This window comes from Dama dama, chromosome 33 (genome assembly GCF_033118175.1).
Source record: "Dama dama isolate Ldn47 chromosome 33, ASM3311817v1, whole genome shotgun sequence".
Taxonomy (NCBI): domain Eukaryota; kingdom Metazoa; phylum Chordata; class Mammalia; order Artiodactyla; family Cervidae; genus Dama; species Dama dama.
The window spans coordinates 26,616,067-26,639,796 of record NC_083713.1 but is presented as its reverse complement, the minus strand read 5'-3'; the positions used below and the strand labels follow the sequence as shown (position 1 = coordinate 26,639,796).

Sequence of the window (23,730 nt, the reverse complement as noted above, 5' to 3'; positions counted from 1 at the left end):
CATGGCTGCAGTCACCATCTGCAGTGATTTTGGAGCCCTCCAAAATAAAGTCTGCCACTGTTTCCACTGTTTCTCCATCTATTTGCCATGAAGTGATGGGACCGGATGCCATGATCTTTTATTTATGTTTATATTATGTTTATGTTATTTATGAGATTTATGTTATTTATGTGATAAAGGAGAGAGGGAAAAAGAAGTGGAACAATAGCTGTTCTAGGTTTTAGACTTTTAAAGCTGGCTTCTCTTAGATACCCAGATCCTCTTCATGGTGCTGTACAGCCTATTCTAGACAAGACAGTCTGCTTTCTAGTGGCAGCCTTGGAGGAAGGAAGGCAACAGCTAGGGTGGACACAGTACAGTTAGTTCTATTCATACCTCGTCTCTAGCTAGTCTTACATAACTTATCTATCATAGCAGAATAGCAGTCCTGTTCAGGAACAGAATCTCTGCATCTTTGATCTTGATGTTATAAACAAATATATCAAACCCAGAGTTTTCCTCCTTTTTGAAAAGGACTTGCAGAAAAAAAAAAAGGAATTACAGAACTGTAATCCAAGTGGTATTGTTTTTATACACATGATATGATAAAGTACATTTTTATTAGTTTATTCACTAATCTTCATTAAGGAGGCTGAAATAATGTTAGCATAAATAAATACTAGGGCAGCAAGCTTGGCAAAGGAATTTGTTGAGGGTTGGGGTTTGATTTTTTTGGTCATATTCAGATCATGACAAAACAAATGAATTTTTTTCTATATTGTATCAGAAAATAAACTTTTAACTTTACTTTTGTGAAGAGAGGAAATAGAGTAGTATAAGTAAAGGATAGAGAAAGGATCTGAATTGAGAAATAATAGGCCTGTATAAACCTAAAAGATAAAAAAATCCAGAAAAAGAGTCTATTTTCTAATAAAGTTAAGCCTTTTATAAGTAGATTTAATTTTTTAAAATTAACCAGTCTATCCTAAAGGAAATCAGTCCTGAATATTCATTGGAAGGACTGATACTGAAGCTGAAACTCCAATACTTTGGCCACCTGATGTGAAGAACTGACTCATTTGAAAAGACCCTGATGCTGGGAAAGATTGAAGGCAAGAGGAGAAGGGAATGACAGAGGATGAGATGGTTGGATGGCATCACCGACTCAATGGATATGAGTTTGAGTAAACTCCGGGAGTTGGTGATGGACAGGGAGGCCTGGCATGCTGCAGTCCATGCAGTTGCAAAGAGAGGATTGAGAAAAAATATAAAACATACACAAAGGAATTTAGATACTGTAATAAGGATTTAGGGAATCAATGATACAGTAATCTATTTTTGCTCTGCAAAACCAATGGAGATATAATATAGAACAATTATGAAAACAAGGAGAGGAAAACTATTGAGGAAAACAATCCTAACTACAAGGGCTGAAAAAGTAGATGGTTAAATATGATATCAAGCTTTCTTAAAATAATTAGGTAACCACAGTTTCCATTTATTGAGTATTATGTACTGTGTGCAGGGCCTTGGGCAAGGCCTTTCACAGCGTCTCCCACTTTGCAACAACTACATGGAATGGGTATTACTGCCAGGGAGAAAACCGCTCAGAGAGGCTCAGTGTCCTGCCCAAGGCCTAACAGCTGGTCAGTGCAGATTTGCTACTAGAGCTAACTGGGTCTTTCTCTTGGATCAAAGCTATGTTGTGTTCAAATACCTGTTACTTGGAAATAAGGCTTAAGAAGTCAAATAATACTGTGCAAACATGTAACTTTTGGACCATCAGTTTTTAGACGTTTGGTAACAGAACAGATATTTCATTTATTGGGTCTGGAAATACCATGGTCTTGAGAAAAGTGATTGATTCATGGTTACTGAGAGGTAGAGGCAGAGTTTTTATTTTTTTTTTTGGCTGTGCTGGGCAGTTTGTGGGATCTTAGTTCCCTGAATCCTGAATCCGTGTCCTCTGCAGTGGAAATGCAGAGTCCTAACCATTGAACTGCCAGGGGATTCCCTAGAGGCAGAATTCTAACTCACATCTATCTAATTCTAAACTTTATGAGTTTCTTTTTTTCCTCTTTTTCAAAAATCCAGGACAAAAGTCCATTTTTTTTTTTTTTTGGACTGGAAGGCTAAAAACTTTGAAAAGTAAAATAACTTTTCCTTTGAAGGTTTTCTTCCTGTAGTTCCATTTTTGATAATAAGCTGATGGTACTATTTATGCTTTCAGCAATTACTAGTTTAAAAATATATTTAAATTTTAATTTAAAGAAAACAAAAAAATTTTTGGTTGCACCCTGTGGCTTGCAGGATCTTAGTTCCCTAGCCAGGGATTGAACCTGGGCTTCAGGCAGTGAAATTACAGAGTCCCAACCATTGGATGACCAGGGAATTCCCTAGGGAAATTTTTAAACATTAAAAAAATGTTACCACTACTAAAATAGTAGTTAACTACTACTGAAGTAGTTCCTAAAGTCTTACTACTTGAGGACTCCAGTGATTTGATTGAACCACTGAGTTAGTGATTTTCAATATTTTCAGAGTTGTGACACTCTCTTATGCTTTCATTTTTGTCATATCCCTGTTCTAACTTACTCTTCAGTGCTCTATGGTAGATACTTATCATTAGCATTTAAAACAGCTTTGAGAGTTTATGATACCAAAGTTAGGATGCTACAGAATTAGGACTGGGAATTATCGCATGGAGGAAAGTTGTCTTTCTTGTGTAAAAGCAAATTGTTTTAACATTGTAGAATGACAGCATCATTTGATTGGGTGTACTGTATAAATACAATTATATGGATGACTTTTATTAAATTCTAGTGTCTTCACTGGAGAATACACCTAAAACTTTAGAACATAATTTGATCAGGTAATGATCTTCCCCAAGATGCTCTAAGTATAATTAATCTGCAACTTGGATTATCCTTTCTCTGATTATAAATTGATCCCCTTAGAATAATGATTTTCAAGGAGGGAAAGCTCAAAGGGAAAAGTAAATATGTGGTCAGACAGTCACGTAGATGGCAGTGGCAATCTCAGTTAGGTTCTTCAGCTAAGTCCATGACGCTTTGTCAAGCTTACTGGAGTGAAAACCTGTATTCATACACTCCAGAATTGTTAGTCTCTTCGGTAATCAGATGGTACTTAATTTTTTATGGTCTCAATAAAACACTCAAGTAATTATATAGTTCCATTCATACACAGTCAGTTTCCAAAAGGCAGGATGTATCACAAAGTGAGTAACAGTGATTCTGGGAAGAGCTGACTGGTTGCCTCATCTCCGAGTGAAGATCCTGAGAACTATGCTTCTCAGAGGTCTGCCTCTCTCTGGTACCTCTGGGTCTGTTTCAAATGGGACTGATCCTGCCTCAGTTTACCCTGGACTTGCTCTGTACCAGAGGGTTTAGATTTATTTATATTGGTCTCATCCTGGTTCAGATCTCTTTGTTTGTTCTGGAAGGATTTCCTCCCTCCTCCTCCACCTTCCTCCTCCACTCCCCACCCTTCTCTTCCTCCAGTCTCAGAGACACCTAACCCTAGAGATCCCAAATATAGTCTTCTTAGTCTACCAAAAAGCCTAGGCAGCTGTTTCCAGATCAGGATTTGCTTCAGAATCCTTTGGAGAGCACTTATAAAAACTACAGTTCTCAGATTTTACTTAATCTGATTGTTATCTTTCCAGCTGCAAATGGTATAACAGGAATAACCAGAAATTATTTGTTTGGTTTTTGATTCATTCATTCAGCACATATTTTTGAATGGAATAGGTGTGATGTGCTGGCTGCATAGTGGCTACTGAAGATTCAGATGAAAATAGAAATGTGTTTCGCTTTTAAAGAATTTATAGTCTGGTGGGAAGTAAGTGGGAAAGATGAAAGGGTAAAGAAAGGGGCTGTGGCACAGAAAAAGGAGAATTAACTGTGCTCATGAGGCTCAGAGGAGATGGTCAGAGACATCACTGGGCAGGGAAAGGCATTCAAAACAGAGACCCTAGCCTGGGCAGAGGTGTGAAGATGGGAAAGCAGGCTCTGGGAACTGCAAATCTGTCCTCCTGTGTGTCTAGGGGCCTGGAGGAGGAAATAAGAAATAAGAATGGCTATAAGTGGTGAAGGGAGATCACAAGGAAATTTTCCAGAATTAAAAGACATGAGTCACAGATGGAGAGTATACTGAATATGCCACCAATGAATGAAAAAGACTCGCTTCTAAGCATATCCTATAAATTTCAGGATTCTGGGGATGAATGCCAGGTCCTAAGTGATTTCAGAAAGGAAAGAATAATGCAAGCAGAATTGGGAACCAGAGTAACTTCAGACTTGCTCTACAGACACATTAGAAACTAGATGAGTATGAGGTAATACTTTTGAAATTATCAGGAAATAATTTCCTACTTGAAATTGCATACTACCAATCAAGACATTTGAAGACATAAATTCTCCCCTCAAAATTGCGTCCTGGGCACTCTGCTCAGGTAGCTAATGGGAGATGTGCCCTGTCAAAGTAAGAGACTAAACCAAGAAAGGGAAACCAGGAGTTCCCACAGAGGAAAAGGTGAAGGATGCTGAGGACGATGGACAAGCCAGTGCAATCAGACCTGGAAAGCCTCCGCTTCAGCCAGACTGCTCAAGGTGAAGGGTATAGGAGAGGTGTCTCCTGGAGAAAAAGAGACCCTCCTCCCCCGTTACCTGATGTTTTTACTTTACTGAGAGGAGTTTTGCAGTTCAGAGAGTTTGATGAGGTGAATACGTTTTAGATGTATACAAAGCTAAGTGAAGTGAAAGTCACTCAGTCGTGTCTCTTTGTGACCCCATGTACTATACAGTCCATGGAATTCTCCAGGCCAGAATACTGGAGTGGGTGGCCTTTCTCTTCTCCAGGGCATCTTCCCAACCCAGGGATTGAACCCAGGTCTCCCGCACTGCAGGTGGATTCTTTATCAGTGACTAAACAAACAGCAAAAACCAAATCGAACAACTAATAACTCGGGGAGAAAAGAAAAATTATCCAAGAAAGGAAAAGTCATTGAGTCCTGCTCAGCACTCTCGGGAATAATGTTTACCTTGCCAGACTGCTGTAAACAGTGAATATTGACTTAACCGAATGTTACTGTAGAGCTGGGTGCTGGGAAGATAGGGCCTGTGTGACATGTTTGATGTAAGGAGATAAAGGATGGGGGATGAGAACTAAATCTTTTTCTTCCACAGGGAGAAGTGAATAGGTAATAACTAAAATGGAATAACCAGGAACTAGCTATATAAACACACTTTTAGAAATATACTAATAGATATAAAAATATCATATGAAATATAAATATCAGAATAAAATCCTAAGTGAGTTGAAATTAGTTCCCCCTGAAGAGAGAATTGGGTGTAAGGAGGGGTAGGACAGGGGCGTTCTATTTTTCATTTTTTTGATAAAAGTAAAAATAATAAAAATATAGATACAGTATTTATAACACCGAGGGACTCTTACAAGCAGTGTTTTGCATTTTGTTGAACAAACATTTTGCAGATAAGAACAAACTTGCATGTTCTATGTACCTACCTTTGGGCATGGTCTTAAATTTTGTGTTTTGGCGGGGGGAGCTTTTTTTTTTCTCTAATTAATAAAATATGAATCGAAGCAAAAGTAAGGTAAAATTTTTTACTCAAATATGTACTGACTGTATTTTGATACTATGTTTATTTATGTAGATTCTAAAGCTATCTTTTAAACTTCAGAGGATAAACAGTCTTCTCTCTTGCCTTCATCCCAAAGTAGAGTCAAGTTTGACTTCACTTAAGAAATCAGCATTCTTCAGTGACCTGATGCTCCTAAAATGGATTGGCTGGTCAGCAGCACATTAAGATCTATAATAGATACGAATTTGTACTATCGTGTGTAATAGATATAAATTGCCCCTCCTCCTCTTTCTTTTGAAAATAATCAGATTCCACAGAAAAGTAGTAAAGCGCCCACATACTTACCTAGAGTCACCTGTTCTTAACATTGGGCTGCATTTGCCTCCTTCCTTTCTATACCCATTCACTTTTTTTTGGAGGGTGAAGGGGAGTTGAACTATTTTAAATTAAATTGGAAATATCATACTTTGATACATCACCCAGTATATCTTCCAAGAACAAGGACATCCTTCTACAAAACCAAAATACCATTATTTGCCATGCAGAAAATAGTATTATCTAATATATAATTAACATTCAAATTTCCCTAAAATCCTCATAATAACTTCTGCAGTTTGGGGGGATCCAAAATCTAGTCAGTGATCATGCATTGCATTTCGTCATATTTCTTGAAGTCCTCCATGTACTAGAAGTTTCTCTGCCTTTTAAGAAAATCTTTCATGACTTTGACTGTTATGAAGAGACCAGGGGAGTTGTTTTGTAGAATGTCCTGTACCTATGGGTTTATCTTTTTGCTCCCTCAGTTTAAGATTCTGATTTATAGTTTGGGAAGAACATGTCTAAAAACTTCTTTATCCATCTGCTTTTTTTGCGGGTTCAAAATTTTAGACCTTCGTGTTCTTGGTTGTAGGTTTTTGTTTTGTTTTTCCTGCTAATCTGTGGTTAGCATAGGGTGTGAAGAATTACCCCTTACCTGGAGAATAGTGAAACTCCTTAGACTGCAGAAAATATCACTGTAATCTCTGTGAGAGGTAATCTGTTCCTCTGGAAACAAGCATAATATTTTTTTTTAAACATTCTTGGCAGAGATCACTGGATGACTTAATATATTGTAATCAAGGGCAAATTTTCTGCTCTTTAATTAAGTTCTGCTACAGGACACAGTCCAGGGAGCCACTTCTGGAAAACACTTGGCCGGTTCTCTCATCCCAAAGCTGACCACTTGCTTTTGGAATCCCAGCCCCAAGTGTGCGTTCTGTTTGCAGTGTTTGGGCCATCCTGTGCCAGCATGCTCAGATGCTTAGGTTATGTATATTTTATGTTAAGTGAGTACAACGCAGAGTGATGGCATGCCTCAGATGCCAGGAGAGCTGTGCAAGCCTCCTGCTGAGAGCACGCTTCCCGTTTGTCTTCGGGGTGGGAGAGAGACCTGGTTACCCAGTAGCCTTTAGGCAGAGCTGCTGGGGATGTGCAGAAAGTGCTGTTGCAGGCTTTGTCCGGGGGGGAAATCTGAGCCATTTCTCTGGGGACAGCTGTGTTTCAGAGTCTGGACAGGTTGCTGTTGAATTTTGCTCGGGCTACCAGGGTAAGTATTTTCATGTTGATTTGTTTATACTTCTGCTTTTCTTCCTCCTAAGTCATCAAGGCTCTTTGTGGAAGCGCCACAGGACTTGGTATACATTAGCTAAAGTGGAATTCAGAGGTTTCATTCTAATATGTTTCTAATCCAGCTTTTTTTTTTTTTTTTCTTTCCCTCTGCAGATTTTGTGGAAGTATAATACTTTGTCATTATGAGATGTCGTCTCTCGGTACCTCCTTTGTGCAAATTAAATTTGATGACTTGCAGTTTTTTGAAAACTGCGGTGGAGGGAGTTTTGGGAGTGTCTATCGAGCCAAATGGATATCACAGGACAAGGAGGTGGCTGTAAAGAAGCTACTCAAGATAGAGAAAGAGGTAAGGTCTTCTCCTGCTATCAGAAGTGGTCATGATAGCACTTATGTAAGCTTTTCAACCTAAGTCAGAGGTCACAGGCTGCCAGGGCCCTAGCAGAGCCTTCGGGGCTGATCCATGAGGCTGTTTCCCAAATTTCCATTCTGGGAGCCCCATAAATAGCAGTCGGTGCCGCGTGTGCTGTAGGGCTGAGTTTTACTAGGGGTCATCTGAACTGAGAGGATTTCTTTCCATGGCGTGCAAGACCGAATGTTCTCTGAGCTCTTGTCCTGGGGAGGTGAGTGCTCAGGTCTTCCCAGACTTTAGGCTTTGCCCTGGGTCAGCCAAGAGGGGTCAGTAAAGAGTAGTGTGTAAAGTTTTCACCCCCTTTCAACTTTCTGATGAATTTGTGGTCCCCAGGACTTGTCTTTTTGAAAAACAAAAAACATTATTTCTCTACTGAAATAGAAGCAGTACCAGCTTCTTGGATTTCACCTCTACTTGAAGTGCAGAGTGATGGACTTTGTTTAATAAAAGTGCTACACAGAGAGCTGCCCTACTTGTAAAATTGGAAAAAAACATTTTGACCTTGAGAGTCTGGAATTGGTGCTGGTCCTAGTCAAGCTCAAAACTCCTACACTGGCCCTTCATCTTAGGAAACTGACACAGCATCGTCCCCACATTCAGTTTGGTACCCAAACCCCACAGTAAAGCTGGCTGCAGAGATGAATTGGAGGAGCTCAGGGTGTCAGTAACTTTAAATAGCTACCCTCAGGAGTTTGCTTTGGTCAGTTCTATTTATGTCATGTTTTGGCTAATTATTGTTCTTTTCAGTACGTTTTTAAAGTGAACTTTTTTTTTTTTTTCATTTTTTTCCCCCATTTATTTTTATTAGTTGGAGGCTAATTACTTTACAATATTGTAGTGGTTTTTGTCATACATTGACATGAATCAGCCATGGATTTACATGTATTCCCCATCCCGATCCCCCCTCCCACCTCCCTCAAAGTGAACTTTTCCATAAATATCCTTTAATCTCCCTGAATGATTTCATTTTTTTCATTAACTGCTGCCAGTGAACCACAGCAGTTGATTCAGAAAGGAAACCGAAATGGCCCAAACAGAAAGCACTTTGTGTCGTTTCCTCCCAGCACTGCTTTGTCACTGTGTGACCAGCAGTCGTGTTTCTGATTTGTGAATCCAAACCAGAAGGACTGAGATACCTCTGCCTTGGGGTATCTGTAGGTTGTAGAAAGCATTAAGAGCTGATCGCTTTTAAAGCTAATGTGTGCTCCAAACCAAAAGGCACTATGCAGAAAAAGTTTTCCCCCAGTCATGTGTTGATCAACAAATTTTTAAATAGTAGCCAAATAATAAAATTATTTCTTACTCTGGAGTTGAACCTACCTTTTTTTTTCAAATCTGGTGAACTCTTGAGCGCTTTATAGGCAGGCATTGTAGTACCCATTCTGTAGGTTGGGAAATAGAGCTTTGCGAAATATGTACAGTTGCCCCAATAGGGGTGGATGAAATCCAGATTGGACCCCCTATTCTCTAGTTTTTAATTCTGAAACCTCTAGTTTGACCAGGTAAGAACAGATAATAAACCGGTTCCATCAAATTTATATTCACAGAAGTATATAAGTATGCTAATATTTTTAAGCATCATATGACTTCAGTACAGTGAACATGTTCTTAAGTGATTGTTGGATATGAGAAAGACTTTGAGACGTGAAACAAATTTTGATAGGAAAACAGTAATTGCTGTTTTCACTCCACCCCCATCCATACCCAGGACCATTTTTTACTGTCTGAGAGAGAACCAGGAAAATGACACAGGGACGCACAGGAGTAAAAGCAGGACCTGGAAACCGCCAGATCCTGCTCTTGTGTAGATATTTAACTTGAGTGCATATCATTCAGAATTGGAGCTGGTTACAGTAAACCACAGGAGCACGCCTCATAAACTTCTAAGTAGGAAAAACAGAAACTCAGCTTTGGGGCTCGGTTTAGTCAGTGACTGTGAGTGATACAGAGGTACACTAAGTTATTGCGAAGTGTCTCCACACTTACCGTCTTAATGTGTGTTCAAGATGTAAATAATTTTGACTAGGGGTTGGTAGTTATTAGAAAGGAGATATGCATTTCTTATGTAAATGTTTGTTATACTTTATGAACTATGTGTTGGCTTGGTGGCTAGATGTTTTCTCAGTGATAAGATAAAGGTTATAAGCTCTGGATTTTTTCCAATTTATAGATTCAGTCCTGTGTCACTTGGTCATCTTTGTGAATGAATTTTAGAAACAATGGAACATTTAATAATATATTTGTAGCTCACTCATGGAACTCTTTAAGAATGACCTATATGTTTTGTGAAAGGTAGAGAAAGTTGATATATAACTCTGCTTATGTGGGCATATAGAGGAATGCTGTTTATTTTCACTTTTATTTGTAGACCTCTAGTTTAATGAGTATATATTACTTTTCTGATTTAGAAAAAAAAGAAAAATGGCATTTACTTAAAATTTTGGTAGTTCTTTACAACTTAGTTTTTTAAAATATTCATCCATTTGTTTTATTTTTTAGATTCCTGCTATAAGTGATAGCAGTAGTGTTTGACTCTCTGTATAACTCATTTCACTAAGCATAGTACCTCTCGGCCCATCCATGTTGTTGCAAATGGAAAAATTTCATTCTTTTCTATGACTAAGTAGTGTTCCATTGTATATATAATATACACCACATCTTCTTTATCCATTCATCTGTTGATGGACACTTAGGTTGCTTCCATATCTTGTAAAACTTCATTTTTGAAAAACCTTTACACATAGTGAAAAACTACAAGGAGGTACCATGAACTGTAGCATATCCTTCCCCTAGAATCACAGCTAAGTAACATTTTGCAACATTTCCTTTCTCTGTACATATTATTGATTTAGGTGTGTTCCTACATATTTTCTAGAGAACATAAGGGTAAATTGCAGATGCTATGTACCTTTATCTCTAAATACTTTAGCTTCTCTGAAGAACACAACTATAATGCAACTATCGGAAATTTAACATTGATTCAATAGTACCTATTATACAAGTCTATTTTCAGATTTTTCCTATTGTCCCAATAGTGGCTTTTTATGGCATTTTTTTTTCCCAATCCAGAATCACATACTGCATTTAGTGATATATCTATTTAGTCTGCTTTAATCTGCAACAGTTTCTCTGCCTTTCTTTGTTTTTTAAACTTTGACATTTTTGAAGAGTACTGGGAAGTTTTTGTAGAATATCCATCATTTGGGGTTAATCTGATTTCCCTTCCCTCTCGCCTAGTTTAAGGTTATGTAGTTTTGGTAGGAATGCTATATAACGACATGTGTCCTTGGCATATCTTAATGGAAGACCTATTATGTCAGTTTGTCCCATTTTTGGTGACATTAATTATGAATCCTTTATTAAGAGAGGCTCACCCAATTTCTTCCCAGTAAAAATACCTGTTTTCTCTTCATAATTAATAATTAAGATATTGGTAGATACTTTGAGGTTATGTAAATATCTTCCCTCAACAAATATTACCCAATGTCTTTAGCATCCATTGGTGACTCTTGTTTGAATCAAATATTACTATGACAGTTACAGTGTAGAAAGCAAAAGTTCTAGCATAAATGAGAGCCTTTCTTCACTTGTTTATTGATTCATTTATTTATTTATTGTATTGATCCATTTTTTTATTGTTTCATTATAGACTTAAGGATTCTTTTTCGAATTCGGAATGTTACAGTTAACTACTATTGTTATTCACTTTCATGCTTAAACTGTTCCCGATTTAGCAAGTAAGAGTCCCTTCAATTTGGCTCCTATGTCCTTCTGATGTGTCTCCATCATTTTTTTAGCCTTTCCTTACTCCCTGGCATGAAAAGATGCTCCAGGCTCAGTTAGTTCCATTCCTGGAGTCAGCCATTTCTTCAGGAAGCCCTGATTCAGGGTACCTGATTTGGGAGTATGATATTCAGAAACCTAGATTTGGCTAACAGGTTTGCTTATTGTAGACTGTTTAAAAAGGAGCCTTTGTCCTTTTAGGAGAACAAATGGTCATAGATAACTTTTATTTATGAAGCATTTAATTACAATTAAAATATCATACATCTGGATAGTTATGAGCTGTGATACACTCCTATTAGAAATGTAAATTGATATATGTTTTGGAGAAAAGTTTAGCAAATAAAAAATCTTAAAATGTTTCCTTCCTTTGAGCCAGAAATTTTACTTTGAGGACTTTATCCTGAGGAAATAATTTGAGATATGCAGGAAGAAGGATCTAATAAGTTGCTTATCTCAAATAAATAATAAAGAATTGGAAACAATTCAAGTGTTTCCAACAAATTATCTTTTAAATTATGCTACATTCTTATCCTTCCTCCCCCAAAAATGTGAAAGGTGATGATTGTGTTAATTAACATGATCATGGAAGTCATATCACACTATACAGTACATAACGTATATTGAAATCATCATGTTGTATACTTTAAAGATATTACAGTTCTACTTGTCAATTATACATAAATATGAAGAAAATTATGCTACATCTGTATAGTGAAATTCCATTGCATTTGGAAGACTACTTAAAAAGCTAGGAAAATACTCATAATATATTGCTAAGTGGTAAAAACAAGTAACAACATATATACTATCATCCAGGTGTCTTCTTGGTGTCTCTGTGGTATTTTTATTATACTTTCCTTTTGTTTTTCGTATTTTTCTATGCTGATTTCATATTTCTTTTTCCCCCCAACATTTTATTATGAAAATTTTCAAACGTAAAGAAAAGTTAAAAGGGTGAAATTGAACATCTATGTCTACCCTGTAGGATCTGTTATTAGCGTAAATACTTGCTTTATCATATGTGTGTCTGTGTATTCTTCCACCCATCAGTCCATTTTGATGCATTTCAAGATGAGTTGCAGGTGTCAATCGTTTGCTTTAAATATTTTAGTGTGTATATTATTACCAGAGTTATTATGTGTTTGCAGGCTTGTTTTCTTTTGAGATAAAATTTGCATACACTGAAATACACATATCACTATGTCTTGACAAATGTAAACACAGTGTAACCCCAATTTTTACAGAAAACAACTCAAAAAAAGTCATAGTTCTGACAACCTTTGTCACTTTCTAAGGATGTTCAAGTGAATTAAGTTTTTTATAAGCCACTTTAGTCCGTCATGACTCACAAATTTTCCAGTCTCCGTATGTGCTTTTTAAATGTTTAATGTTCACTTCTCCTTGCTGTCTCATAGCAGTGCTATAGGATTTTCAGTGGTAATTTAGTTTATTAGTTGCAAATTTACTTATAGAGTGCTGTTTATTTTTGTTAAAAAACTTTTCAATAGGAAAAAATAGTATGATCTTAAGCTCATATGCCAAAGGTAAGAAAAGAAGTCATTACTGTATCTTTTTGGTAAATTCCCAATGAGCTGAGATCAAACCAAACTGCTTAGGCAGAAATTAAAGCAAGGAGTGGAGAGGACAGAGGAAGGCACCATGGATCCCAGTGTCCTCTTTCCAACCCCCGACCCAGAGGAGAGCAGCCTCTACACTAGTGGTTCATCATCTTCACAGTGTGAACCAGACAAGTCTGTACCTGGCACTTTTTTCCTTTCTGAGAGATGAAGCCTGCAAGCATTTGTAATCTATTGATATTTAAACCAAAGTAGGGAATCAGATTTAAGTATAAGATTTGAAGGAAACATTCTTCCCCAAAAGAATAAAAAGGAAGCAGAATCCTCAAAAGCTGAAATATGAGACCCTTACTTCAATTGCCTTGCCTTTTATAAAACCCCACTTCCTTTATTAAAAAAATTTTTTTCCTACTTGACTATTCTGTGTGCGTGCATGCTCAGTCACTTGAGTTGTGTCCAACTCTTTGCAAACTCATAGACAGTAGCCTGCCAGTATTCTCTGGCCATGGGATTATCTCCACAAGAGTACTGGAGTAGTTTGCTCTTTCCTCCTCCAGGGGATCTTCCCGACTCAGAGATCAAATCTGCTTCTCCGGCATTGGCAGGCAGATTCTTTACCACTCAGCCACCTGGGAAGCCCCTTTACTGTTGTAGAAATATTGAAAGCCAGATAAATTCAAGATTCAAAACTTTCCCACAGTATAAGTATTTATAGGTAGAGAGAAAAGATCAAAATATAAAAACTGCTCATAAGAACAGGAACTCTCAATAACTTTTTATATAAAGGGGGAAATACTGGTGTGAGATAGAAAATGCAGTAGAAATTGACACAGAACTCAGACGGAACTTTAGTAAAAATAAGAGCTTTGATTATATAGATTTTTATCAACATGAAAGCATTTAGTGATTCATAGAAGGCTAGCTAATGTTGTTGCCATCTTATTAACTCTTGAGAGACCCTTTTTCCTCTTCTTTGCAGCTCTGTAGCTGACTTTTTGGGCTTCTCTCATAGCTCAGTCGGTAAAGAATCTGCCTGCAATGCAGGAGACTCAAGTTAGATACCTGGGTCAAGAAGATCCCCTGGAGAAGGAAATGGCAACCCACTCCAGTATTCTTGCCTGGAGAATCCGATGGACAGAGGAGCCTGGTGGACTACAGTCCATGGAGTTGTAAGAGTCAGACACAACTGAGTGACTTTCATTTCATTTCATTCATTTCAGCTGACTTTTTAGTGAAAGAATTATTTGGATTTACTTAATTGTAGGAATGCTATTTTACTATTTTCCCCTATCCCTGAGCACAATAAAGAAGAATAACACTATTTACTTTCTTTGTAAATCCTCTCAGCATGTCAGTGTATTGGTGGGACCAATACAAACAAAAATTAAACATCTTGGATACTTGATAAACTGCCCTTGAGTTATGGTGTCGTTTCTGTGATAATTTGTCCAAAATGATGCTCAAGAATTGCCACTTGGTATTTTTAAACATCAAGAGGGTGGACTTAAAGATGCCAGAGTTACCATTTTAAGTTGCTGTTTTCAAATGCCCAAATTCTTAGTGCCTTACTTATCTGTTACAGTATCTTCATATAACTAGTCTCCTTTTCATTCAGAAGTCCTTTTGTGAGTTATTATTTAAGATAACCCCACCCAGGATTTTTCTGTCTCCAATCAGAATTTACCCATTCTGCAGTCTATTCTTTTAGGTCAGTGGTTCTCAAAGTGTGGCCCCTGGACCAGTAACATCAAGCATCACTTGGATATTTGTTACAGATGCAAATTCTTGGACTTTTTTTTTTTTCACATAGTGAAAACTTTTATATTTGGAATTAGCCAGCTGGACTCAGTTTAGATGATCCCAGTTTTGTTGGCAACATCCAAAGCATCATAGTCAGGAGCCAGTTGAACATCAGGCCTGATCAGAGTATTGACCTTAGCCACATCAATGTCATAGAGCTTCTTCACAGCCTGTTTAATTTGGTGCTTGTTGGCCTTGACATCCACAATGAATACCAGGGTGTTGTTGTCTTCTATTTTCTTTATGGCTGGCTCGGTGGTGAGGGGGAGTTTGATGATGGCATAGTGGTCAAGTTTGTTTCTCCTAGGGGTGCTCTTCCGAGGATATTTGGGCTGCCTCCTGAGCCGCAATGTTTTGGGCTGCCGGAAAGTGGGTGACATCTGGATCTTCTTTTTCTTGTGACTGTGGACACCTTTCAACACTGCTTTCTTGGCCTTCAAAGCCTTTGCCTTGGCTTCAGCTTTAGGAGGGGCAGGGGCTTCCTTCCTCGCCTTCAGCACCATCTTCATGAAAAGGCAAGTCAGGCCCCTACTGAGTCATGGGGGCCTGGGGCCTGGCAATCTGTGTTCTAACGGGCTTCCCACATGTTTCTGATGCTGTTGGAACTTTAGGTTGTACCTGGCCAATCATGTCAGGTGCAGGCCATCAGTATGTTAACTCCAGTTTGGAATTTTAGGCACCTTGTGCAACTCGTGATGGAGAGATTGTTGTTGGAGGCTTTTGAGACCCTTAATTCACCATGCTCAGGTGAACCACCTGTGCACAGGCCCTGCTCGGCAATGTCATTGGACATGATGAACTCAAGGCAGTCTTAGGAACATCAAACAGATGTGAACCTCAGGCAAACACCTTCAGATTCCAAACCTTTTCCACTTGGGTCCTCATCTGACCTTCAAGCCTTGTCTTTAATTTTCTGACCTGAAACCACCTCTACCCCACCATCCAACTGTTCTTCTGTCCTGCTTTTCCATTTCTGTAACCTCATCTGCATTCTTTCCCTCACCTCTAATACCTTTGTCTTCTCTGCCTGAGCAGGTCCTACTCATTCTTCAGCTTTCATTTCTTCCTTCTCTGTGAAACATTCTCAGGTCCTGCAATCATAGTTTTTCTCTTTTTCTTTTGAATTTATACCAATTAATGCTCATGTGCTAATCCAACATGTAAATAAAACTGCCTTGTGACTCTAGAATTACTGTAAGGGACTGCCACTTAACTTTTCACATGAACATGTCTTCTCATCTGAAAAGTGGGACCAAGACCGTACCTCCATCCCAGAGTTGTCGAGAGGATTAGTTGACTTAATGTATCTAGAAGAGTGCCTGACACCAAGGAAGACTTGGGTCACTGTTCACTGTCTGTTGTAGCTTTACAACCATGCTGTGAAGTCAGAATAGCAGACACGTGTCCTGTTTTGTAAAAACTTCAACTTTGTTGGTTCCTAGAACTTCTGTTGAGAAAGGGTCAGAGGCTGCATTCACAGTCTGCAGGAAAGAGCTGTGCCAAGGTTTAGCGTGGATGTGGAACGGCCAGCATGTATATGCTGTGTATTCACCATCTCTGGTGGGAACTCTCTGAGGGCAAGAAAAGCCATCGCCTTTGTCACTGATGCTGCCACCAACCTGCTCATCATCGCTGTACCAAGTACAGCTACCACTACGAGTGGTGACTTGCTTAGGGGCTTTCCATCACTCCCTCTTCCTCTGCACAGTTGCATTACAAGATTATAACCTCCATTTGATGGATCAGAAATCAAGACTCAGAGAGGTTGAGTAACCTGGCTAATATAGACAGCACCCTTGCCTGTCTCACAGCACCTGACACTGTGCCTTGCTCAGAGCCAAGCATCTGTTCCTTTGTATTGGGATCAAATCATATCACTGTAGACATCCCTCTCATTCATCCTGTATGGATATGTCTGCATTTTCCTCCTTTACTCCTTGAGCTGTGAAGAAGATAGAGCACATCTGTTTTCACTGTATCAACTGTACCACTCTCATTTAGCTACATAGTAACAGTACTCTTAGCTATTAGCTTGTTTTTATAAATGCCTTTGCTTTGGTACCTTTTTTAGACTGGCATGCATGCCATTTTCGCTCAGGGAATTTTAAACATTTCACTGTGCCATGCTTTGACTTTGTACTACATACATAAGTCATCACTTTGAATTAAAGAATAAGCAATTTTAAATAATGGAATAATGAATTACTGTATTTGATCATTATGCAGTCACCACTCCAGAGGTATATATAAAACAACTATCCTCACTCAGCTGTTTTCTATGAGATGTTTCTGTTAGTGGGAGCTTATAATATAAGACACCCCAAAGTGAACCGCTATTCAGTTCAGTTCAGTTGCTCAGTCATGTCCGACTCTTTGCGACCCCATGAATCGCAGCACGCCAGGCCTCCCTGTCCAGCACAAACTCCTGGAGTTTACTCAAACTCATGCCCATCGAGGCTGTGATGCCATCTAGCCATCTCATCCTCTGTCATCCCCTTCTCCTCCTGGCCCCAATCCCTCCCAGCATCAGGGTCTTTTCCAACGAGTCAACTCTTCGCATGAGGTGGCCAAAATATTGGAGTTTCAGCTTCAGCATCAGTCCTTCCAATGAACACCCAGGACTGATCTCCTTTAGGATGGACTGGTTGGATCTCCTTGCAGTCTAAGGTACTCTTGAGAGTCTTCTCCAACACCATAGTTCAAAAGCATCAATTTTTCGGCACTCAGCTTTCTTCACAGTCCAACTCTCACTATGAAGAGATACAGAAAATTGGACACATGTTGAACAAATATGTAACTTAAATGAGTAAGCATGGCACTACTGATATGTCAGAACCTAACACAAACCTTTTGGAGAGGTAAACTTACAGTGAGGAAAAGCTACAAGAATGGCTTCTCCTGGGACCAAGAGGACTTTAGAAAGTTACCTGAATTACAAATAACTTTCTTACTGTGTTATGTGAAATGCAGTTACATTAAGACAAACATCACTCTATGATATTTCAGATCATTGATTTGACTATAAAAGTCTTTTTGCAATCAAAAGCCCCCATTCTTTTTCTTTTTGCTTCTGAGTCATTTAAATTTTTAAAAATGCTTTCAGAATTTTGTCAGATTACATATTTACTTGCACGTGGAGGTTATTTTTGATTTGCCATATGTATCATTGTTATAACAGTTATTTCGGCTTTTCCTTAAAGTTATTGTTGATCTCAGTATACTAGGCAATAAACATTTCAGTTAATAATTTTTCTCCAGCCATGTTCTAAGTATTGAGCTGAAATCAAACCAGTGAATGTGTTCCAGTAAAGCTGTTAGATCCTGACTGACTAGTGCTATACAAACCTTGGCCCTTGCTGCTAGAAGAAAAAGAATATGAAGGACAAATTTAATTTTTGAGAAACACAAAGCCTAATATAGAGAGAACAATTTAAAAACTGAAAAATTGGAGATTTTAAAACTATCTGAAATATTCACAAGGGAATATTCACAAATATTTACAAAACTATCTGAAATACTTGTGAATATTTCAGATAGTTTTTAAATCAATATGATTGGATCTGAGTCTTCAGAATAGAATTGTAGCACTTGGGTATTAGAAAGATGCCTAGAATTTTCTTCTCTGCTTTCTAGTGAAGGCGAGAAGTCACTCACAGGAAAGTCCCTAAGACAGAGATCATCATATCAGCTTTTTTTCATTTATGCTTGATTCCTGCTCCTCGTTAGGACAACTGGTTTCTGTCTGATTGCTGCCACTGATGACATGTGCGATGCAGGCTTTTCAATTTTGGAGCAGTTTAATTCTTATTCTTTCTAATGTAACTTCCAGCCATAGATAGTGGTCTCTTTCTCTGGGGCCATACAGAACAAATCTTACCCTCTTCCTTTCATGTGTCTAAATCTTGAGCACAGGATCTGTATCTGATTGATTTTTTTTTTAAACTCTGCATTGTACCCAGCCCACCATAAATAATTAAGACATGCTTAGGGAATAAATAAAGAAATAAACCTTGTGATCACATCTCAGCTTTCTCTTCTTGTGCAAGATTTTCAGAAAAGTTTTGCTCTTCCTGAATCTACAGAAAAGAACAGCCTGCATTCCTCCTCTGCTTCATCCCTCGCCTCTTCTTCTCCATGTTTGGCTGATTTTTTGAATTCTTAATAAATTAGTTTGTCTTTGAATGAAAGGTTCTGCTCTGCGGCAGTTAGGCAGGATTTTCCTGGCCATGGTTCTTACCTGGTTTGTTGTTTTTAACATGTTTTCCAAGAAAGGAATCCAAGATGCTTTTTCTTAGCTGTGTTAATACCAGATGTTCATGATTCATGACCTGAGAAAAATTAAGGTGTCCTAAATGAAATGAGGCTATCGGAATCTTAATGACTTGACAATATGACTCCTATCCCTGATACTATTCTTCAGGAGAATAGCGCTTGGTAAAATTAGCTACATGACAGCAGTTACACTGATAAGGATGGAAATGTCTGGTGAGTGTTTGTGTAGGCTTTGCTCAAGAAGGGGACTACACAGCCGGTCTGCTTTGGAAGACAGATTATATTAAGCAATTAATGAATAAAATCAGTTTAACTTGCTGTATTTTAAAAACGTATAGAACAGTGCTTCCTTTAGTGGGGAAACAATTGCTTTTGTTATTCTGACTATAGTTGTAGATTCTGTCTTAAGATGTATGTGCATGGTTAGTCGCTTCAGTTGTGCCTGACTGTTTGTGACCCCGTGGACTGTAGCCCACCAGTCTCTTCGGTCCATCGGATTCTCCAGGTAAGAATACTGGAATGGATTGCCCTGCCCTCCTCCAGGGGATCTTCCTGGCCCAGGGATCGAACCTGTGTCTCTCTCGTCTCCTGCCTTGGCAGGCAGGTTCTTTACTAGCACCACCTGGGAAGCCCCAACTAAAGAGTATATTAAAACATTATAAAGATCTTTATCTTTCTTAAATATGGGCTGAACTTGGTGACTCACTTCCAAAGACTAGAGCATAGAAAAAGAAAAGTCAGTAACTTTATAATGGACAAATCTTGAAAACATCACCTTAACCATGTGATCAGGGTTAATAGCACTAGTGTTAAGTCACATGGTAACCTGTCTCCAAAAAGATATGATGAGAAAACCACTTCATCTCTCTTCTCCTCTTCCCTTCAAACCCATAACCCCAGTCTAGTCATGAGGGAAATAACAGATAAACCCAAATTGATGGACATTCTATAAAATACCTGGCCATTACTCTTCAACGTTACTAAGATCTTGAGAAACAAAGACCGTGAAACTGTCACAGTCCAAAAGAGATTGAGGCATGATGACCAAACATGATGTTATATCCTGAAATGGATTCTAGAACAGGAAAGAAAAAAAGACATCAGTGTAAAAAATGGTGAAATCCAGATGAAGTCTGGAGTTTAGTTAATAGTAACTTAATACAGTTTCTTAGTTCAGATTAATGTTCCCTGGTAATGCAGCATGTTGAAATTAGGGGAGACAGGGTGAGAAGAATGATCTGCATTATCTTCTTAAGTTTCCTATAAATCTAAAATTATTCCAAAGTAAAAAATTTATATCAAAAAAGTAAAGAATAACATAGAGCAGACTAAGGGGAATCAGGAGCGCCAGCAGGGGGCCAGTGTTGCCAGTTTATAGGGGCTGATCTGGGTAGGCCTACTTGGGAAGGTGGTCTTTGAGTAAACGCTTGAAGTAAGAAGGGGAGCCATATACTTACATGGAAGTAAAACAGTCCGGGCAGAGGGAACACGCAGATGCCAGGTGGGAGCGTGCCTGGTGTGTTGGGGCATAGCAGGGAGGCCACGGTGCCTAGAGTGGAGTGAGTGAGAGGGAAGAAACAAGAAATGGGGCCAGAGAGGTAAAAAGGCCAAACAAGATAGGGCCTGCAGTCAATTGTAAGAGCTTCTGATTCCAATTAGGAGGAATTGGTGAGCAACCAGTGCTTTGGAGTAGAGAAGTGAAATGACTAATGTTTTGATATGACCACTCTGGATACTTTGTTGAGATAAGACTATAGGGGGCAGAGGCAGGGACAGAAAGACCAGTTGGGATTATAATCCAGACAAGAGATGTTTGTGGCTGGGCCCAGGAAGGTTGCATTGGAGGCAGAAAGAAGTTGCATTTGTGGGGTATTTTAAAGGTAGTTCTAGCCAGATTTGCTCACTCATTGGACATGCTATGTGAAAGCAGGCTCAAGGACGTCTCACAGGTTTTGCACCGAGGTGATGGAAAGATGTATTTGCCATCTTGGGAGATGGGCAAGATCATGGGTGGAGCAGGTTTGTGAGAGCAGATCAAGAGAACCTTTTTGATACAGGCAGTGAACTAGGGAAGGAATTAACCATCTAAAAAGTACCATTTACAATGCAATAAAAATATGAAACAGTTGGAAATAACCCAAATGTCCGTTGACAGGTGAATAGGTAAACAAAATACGGTGTATAATTAACTGAAATTACACTCCTCATTCCTTTAAGAGGAGTGTGAGTCTGATACATGCTACAACATGGATGAACTGTGAAAACAGTATGCTAAGTGAAATAAGCCAAACACAAAAGGACAGATATTGTGTGATTTTTACTTACATGAGATACTTAAACTAGGCAAACTCAGATACAGAAAGTAGAATAGCGGTTACTGTTAATAGCAGCTGTGGAGAATGGGGAATTGTTTAATTGATACAGAGTTTCTATTTAGGACGATAATAAATTCTGGAGATTGATTAATGGTGATGATTGCACAACAGTGTGAATGCACTTAATGCATCATACACTTAAAATGATTAAAATAGTAAGTTTTATATTATGTACCCCAACTAAAATATGAAGTTTTATTTATAAAAAAAAAAAAAGAAATGCTAAGGGATACATTTAACAAAAGAATTGTGCAGTGTCTTTATGCTGAAAACGATAAAACATTGCTGAGAGGAATGAGAGAAGATGTAATAAATGGAGAGATATGCTATGTTTATAGGTTAGAATATATGTTATCAAGATGTCAGTTCTCCTGAAATTGATTTGTATATTCAGTACAACCCCAATCATAACACCAACCAGCTTTTTTTAGAAATTGATAAGCAGCTTGTAAAACATATGTGGAAATGTGAAGGGCCTGGAAGAGCCAAAACAATTTTGGAAAAGAGGACAGTGTTGGAGGACTTATACTACTTCTTTATGTCAGTACTTATTATAAGGCTACAGTTAGCCACATTATATGGTGTCAAGATGTATGGATGGATCATCAAGGCAGAACAGAGAGTCTAGACATGGACCCATACATATTTGGTCAGTGGCTTTTTGACAGAGGTCCCAAGGCAATTCAGATGAGGATGAGAAGATGAAAGGATCATATTTTCAATAGATGGTGCTGGAACAGTTAAGTGTCTATATGCCCAAAATTTGAGAACCACTGAACTGGAGAAATATTGTTGGTTACTGAGCAGCGATAAGGATGTGTGTTTTCTGCAACCATATTCAGCTCTGCAGGTACAGGAGTGGAGTAGATAAAGCATGGAATTATTCAGGGTTGCAGTTTCCCTGAGTACAGTGAAGTGAAAACAGGATAGAGGAGTTGAGGATGGATTTAAGGGAAGGATTCTGTGAATTGTCTTTTAAGTGAGGGGAAGAGAAGAAGGAAGACCTCTGGCAAGGGCATGCGTGCTAAGTTGCTTCAGTCACATCTGACTCTTTGCAACCCTATGGACTGCAGCCCGCCAGGCTCCTCTGTCCACAGGATTTTCCAGGCGAGAATACTGGAGTGGGTTGCCATGCCCTCCTCCAGGGGATCTTCCCAACCCAGGGATCAAACCCACATCTCTTGTGTCTCAGGCATGGGGAGATGGGTTCTTTACCACTTGTGCCACCTGGGAAGCCCCTCTGGGAAGGGAGTGGCATGAAAAGGTATAGGCCAGGAGATTGTTGGAGTCCAGCTACTGGAAAGAAGGAGAGGGAAATCTAAGAGTGGGATGGGTCGATATCAGATTACGGAGGATGAAGTTACTGGTCATGCAGGGTCTAGGGTGTGACCAAAGGAATGCACCACTGAGGTGTGATGAAGGATTAGATTGTTGCAGCTGAGTTCAAGGACTTGAGAGGACAAGTGTCCGAGGCTCGTTTATGTGCGTGTAAGCATTCCTACAGTATGAGACAGGAATTGTAATTGGAGAAAATGGCAGTGAGCTAGGAGCTGAAATCATCAGGCAATGAAGGGGCACTGTCTGGAGTTAGTGTATGCTGACAACTGTAAAGGATAATGGATGATGCAATCTAATGACAGATTCAGCTTTTAGGGATGGGAGGGAGAGCTGTCTGGAAGCAGTCATGAGAAGCCGGGAGGACGCCTTGCTCCCCTCCAGGCCCCAAGGAGCAAGTACTGAAAGAGACAGACTAGCTACCATGGGGAGGGATGCAGAAGAGAGCCAGCTCCTGTCAGAAGGTGAGGGAGAGTTAAGGGAAGCTTCGACTTTCCATGGAAGTCTGAGATGGCATCACCTGCTGGAGGGCAGTTTAGGAGACTGACAAAAGTCTTTAAATGAAATGCCATTTGATCTATCTCTTTTAAGAATTTGTTCTAAAGAAATGGTTGGAAAAGGGCACATGCATATGTGTTAAGGGCTTCAAATAAAATGCCATTTGATCCATCACTTTTAAGAATTTGTTCTAAGGAAATGATTGGAAAAGGGCACATGTTAAGGGCTTTGGTAAAGAATTGGCCTGCAATGCAAGAGACCACCTACAATGCAGGAGACCGGAGTTTGACCCCTGGGTCAGGAAAATCCCCTGGAGAAGAAAATAGCAACCACTCCAGTATTCTTGCCTGGAGAATTCCATGGACAGAGGAGGCTGGTGAGCTACAGTCCATTGGGCAAGAGTCAGACATGACTTAGCAACTAAACTATGACCATATGTGTTAACATTGTATATGGCCACAAAAAAT

At 39.0% G+C, this 23,730-nt stretch overlaps 2 protein-coding genes across 5 annotated transcripts in view; one reads left to right on the top strand and one right to left on the bottom strand.

Annotated features, from left to right (window-relative positions):
• The window catches only part of MAP3K20 (mitogen-activated protein kinase kinase kinase 20), a 164,348-nt gene that overhangs the window by 5,774 nt on the left and 134,844 nt on the right, over window positions 1–23,730 (top strand). For 3 of the 4 annotated variants that reach the window (XM_061135597.1, XR_009691788.1, XM_061135600.1), the window contains one exon: window positions 7,365–7,557. In XM_061135597.1, the coding sequence (XP_060991580.1) occupies window positions 7,399–7,557 (159 nt within the window). In that variant the 5' untranslated portion in view covers window positions 7,365–7,398. Of the gene's footprint in view, window positions 1–7,019; window positions 7,189–7,364; window positions 7,558–23,730 lie in introns of those variants that run through there. The other variant, XM_061135598.1, reaches the window with a different exon arrangement.
• On the bottom strand, window positions 14,800–17,179 carry LOC133050789 (large ribosomal subunit protein uL23-like). The gene has a single exon (XM_061135037.1). It carries the CDS (start codon window positions 15,290–15,292, stop codon window positions 14,834–14,836), a length of 459 nt encoding a protein of 152 aa, XP_060991020.1. The 5' UTR covers window positions 15,293–17,179; the 3' UTR covers window positions 14,800–14,833.